Genomic DNA, 2989 nt, shown 5'->3' with positions numbered 1-2989 from the left:
GTGTCTGTCTCTATGTGTGTGTCTGTGTGTATGTGTGTCTGTCTGTTTCTGTGTGTCTGTGTCTCTGTGTCTGTGTGTCTGTGTCTCTGTGTCTGTGTGTCTGTGTCTGTGTCTGTGTCTGTGTGTCTGTGTAGGCGGGCAGCTGAACAGCGCAGACGTGTGGCGCTTCATGCCTCAGCTCAATCAATGGGTTCGTGTGCGGGGGCTCAGCCGTGGCCGCTGGAGGCATAAGATGATGTCCATGTGTGGAAAGGTGAGTGGACCTGAGACGGCCTTCAGTCAGACGGGTGTGAGTGTGTGTGCTGACGTGTGTGTGTGTGTGTGTGCAGCTGTACGTGGTCGGCGGTTATAACGGCCGCGAGCGTCTGTCCAGCGTGGAGCGCTACAGTCCGCATGAGAACAGCTGGACGAGTGTTTCGGACCTGCTGCTGGCGGTCAGTTCTGCCGCTCTGAGCAGCTGCTGCGGGAGACTCTACATCATCGGAGGAGCTGTGAGCGAACACAACAACACTGACCGGGTGCGAGCCGAAGAGCCTAACTGTCTCCAATGTAGAACAAATACACATAAATAAATAAACAAAATTGCACTTTTTCTAGATCTTCCATGGAACAGCACAACATTTATTTAATGATTGTCAATTTGCTTGTGCCTCTTGGGAGGACTTGCATTATTGATTATTTCCGAAATTTGACAAGTTCTGTGAATTCAAAACAGGAAAATGTGAAAATGTCTCCCAAAAACTTTTTCCTCACATGAAAACAAATTTTCTTTCTTCAAAAACTTTTTCTCTTCAAAAAACATTTTCTCTCCTAAAGACTCCAAAACAAACAAAAATAAACATTTTCTCTCTTCAGAAAAGTTTTCTTCAAAAAAATTTCTCTCCAAAAAATATTTTTCTCTCCCAAAGAAAATTCTTTTCAAAAAACGTTTTTCTCTGTAAAAAAATTATCTTAAAAAAAAAACTCTCCAAAAAAATATTTTCTCTCTCCTATTTTTTTCCTTGAGAGGCAACACGAGATAAAAAAAATTATGAAAAAATTACTTCACAATACGAAAAAGAAAAGATCTATCACTTGAACTACTTAAATATGAAGTATGTAATTTATTATTAAAATATTTTTAAAATGGAGTTGTTAAGAGTCCAGGTTTACTGAGTGTTTGATGTTCATCACGTGACCGCATGATCCGGTGTGTCGCAGGTCCAGTGTTATGACCCGGTGAGCGACAGGTGGTCGTTCGTGTCGCCCTGTCCCTTCTCTCAGCGCTCCATCAGCGCCGTGACGCTCAACGGCTCCATCTACGTCACCGGAGGTCTGCTGGACCACATCTACTGCTACATGCCCAGCACAGACTCCTGGAGCCGAGCCGCGGTGCTGCCCGTCAGACTGGTGCGACACAGCCTCAGCGTTCACAGCGTAAGACCGTCATTACCACACAAGCTCTGACCCGTGTGTGTGTTTCAGGAGGGCTGCGGGCTGGCCGCGTGTGACGGGAAGCTGTATGTGGTCGGCGGGCGTGATGAACACTCGGTTGCCGTGGATCAGATCTGGGCGTTCGACCCGGTGAGCGGTAAAGTGACGGAGGAGAAGCCGCTGACCCGCTGCCTGAGTTATCACGGCTGTCTGACCGTCCTGCAGCGGCTCTGACCAAAACACACGCAAACTCCGCTCAGAATGTGTGAGACTCACGATTCATTCAACCAGTGGGTTTATGATTATGATATGACAACAAATACCTATGGAAAACTGTTTTCAAAATTATGATAAAAGTCAAAAAGTCAAAAAGTCAAAAAAGTCAGAATTGCAACATATATCTCAATTCTGAGTTTATACCTTGTAATTCCGAGTTTGTATCTCATAATTCCGAGTTTGTATCTCATAATTCCGAGTTTGAATCTCATAATTCCGAGTTTGAATCTCATAATTCTGAGTTTGAATCTCTCAGTCCTGACTTTTTTCCCCCTGCAGTTCTGACTATTTTTCTTGCAATTCAGTTTATCTCATAATTGATTTTATATCTCATAATTCCGAGTTTATATCTTGCAATTGTGACCTTTTTGTTTTTGCCTCAGAATAAAAAAAATTACCTTTATTATCCCATGAAGGAAGCGTGCTTCCACAAAGACCAGTTTTCAACATCAAGCATCATAAATGGACTTTGTAAAACTAAAATAACGAATGACACAAGAAGCCTCGCACACTGTTAAAAATGACTGAACCTGTTCTTACATTAAAACTAAGGTGGATAAGTGAGGTTTTTAGCTGAACTAGTTAAAGCAGATGATGACACAATCAGTTTCTCACATTCCACATGACTGACAAACCGGAAAAAATCCTGCGTGATTAAAGACTACTGCAGAAGCTGTATTGCCTCTCATCTGTGTTTGTGGAAACATTAGCGTTCTATAATACACAATGATTTATTTTCTAGTTATGGACTTGAACTGCTGGAAATCCCAATGTGAATCTGAATCATAGACTGTGAACATGTTTTAACCACTTTGTATATATGATGTTATACACATTTAAATAAAGACTGCATCATTTTATGTTGCTTGAGTTTTTAATGTCTCAAACTGCTTTATAACAACAATATACTGCACAAATAAAAGATGTTGCATGAACTGAGACGAGTTTAAAATCAATATCCTGAAGATGCTTAATGTATGCAGTGTTTTAACTGAAACTATTTTCCATGAACTTAGAAAACATCTCTCTTTTGATCAAAATTAGTTGAGCAACTAAATATCTAATCTATATTAGCTCTGATATTAGCATAACATCACACTGTCAGTATGTCAACGATGGTTTTGATCCTGTAATTCAACGTTTGTGACTTCATGAAAGCTAATTTTCATGAAAATGTTAAAATAATTTAAAATAAAAAGAAAACAATTTTTTTTTACTTTAGTATTTTGTCAGCTTTTTTTATTTGTTTATAACTATTAATCAGAGAACTGTGAACATGAATGTGTTAAATTAATGAAAC

General features: G+C 40.1%; 1 protein-coding gene across 1 annotated transcript in view; it reads left to right on the top strand.

Moving 5' to 3' along the window:
- klhl35 (kelch-like family member 35) overlaps nucleotides 1-1754 on the top strand; it is a 10882-nt gene extending 9128 nt beyond the window's left edge. The window contains exons 4-7 of the mRNA XM_016489268.1: nucleotides 135-253; nucleotides 330-518; nucleotides 1201-1389; nucleotides 1465-1754. Of these exons, the coding sequence (XP_016344754.1) occupies nucleotides 135-253; nucleotides 330-518; nucleotides 1201-1389; nucleotides 1465-1647 (680 nt within the window). The 3' untranslated portion in view covers nucleotides 1648-1754. The remainder of the gene's footprint in view (nucleotides 1-134; nucleotides 254-329; nucleotides 519-1200; nucleotides 1390-1464) is intronic.
- The last annotated feature ends 1235 nt before the right edge of the window (nucleotides 1755-2989 follow it).

Source organism: Sinocyclocheilus anshuiensis, unplaced genomic scaffold (genome assembly GCF_001515605.1).
Source record: "Sinocyclocheilus anshuiensis isolate Anshui unplaced genomic scaffold, SAMN03320099.WGS_v1.1 scaffold2267, whole genome shotgun sequence".
NCBI lineage: Eukaryota > Metazoa > Chordata > Actinopteri > Cypriniformes > Cyprinidae > Sinocyclocheilus > Sinocyclocheilus anshuiensis.
The sequence above is the reverse complement of the archived record's forward strand: the minus strand, read 5'-3'. Positions and strand labels throughout refer to the sequence as shown.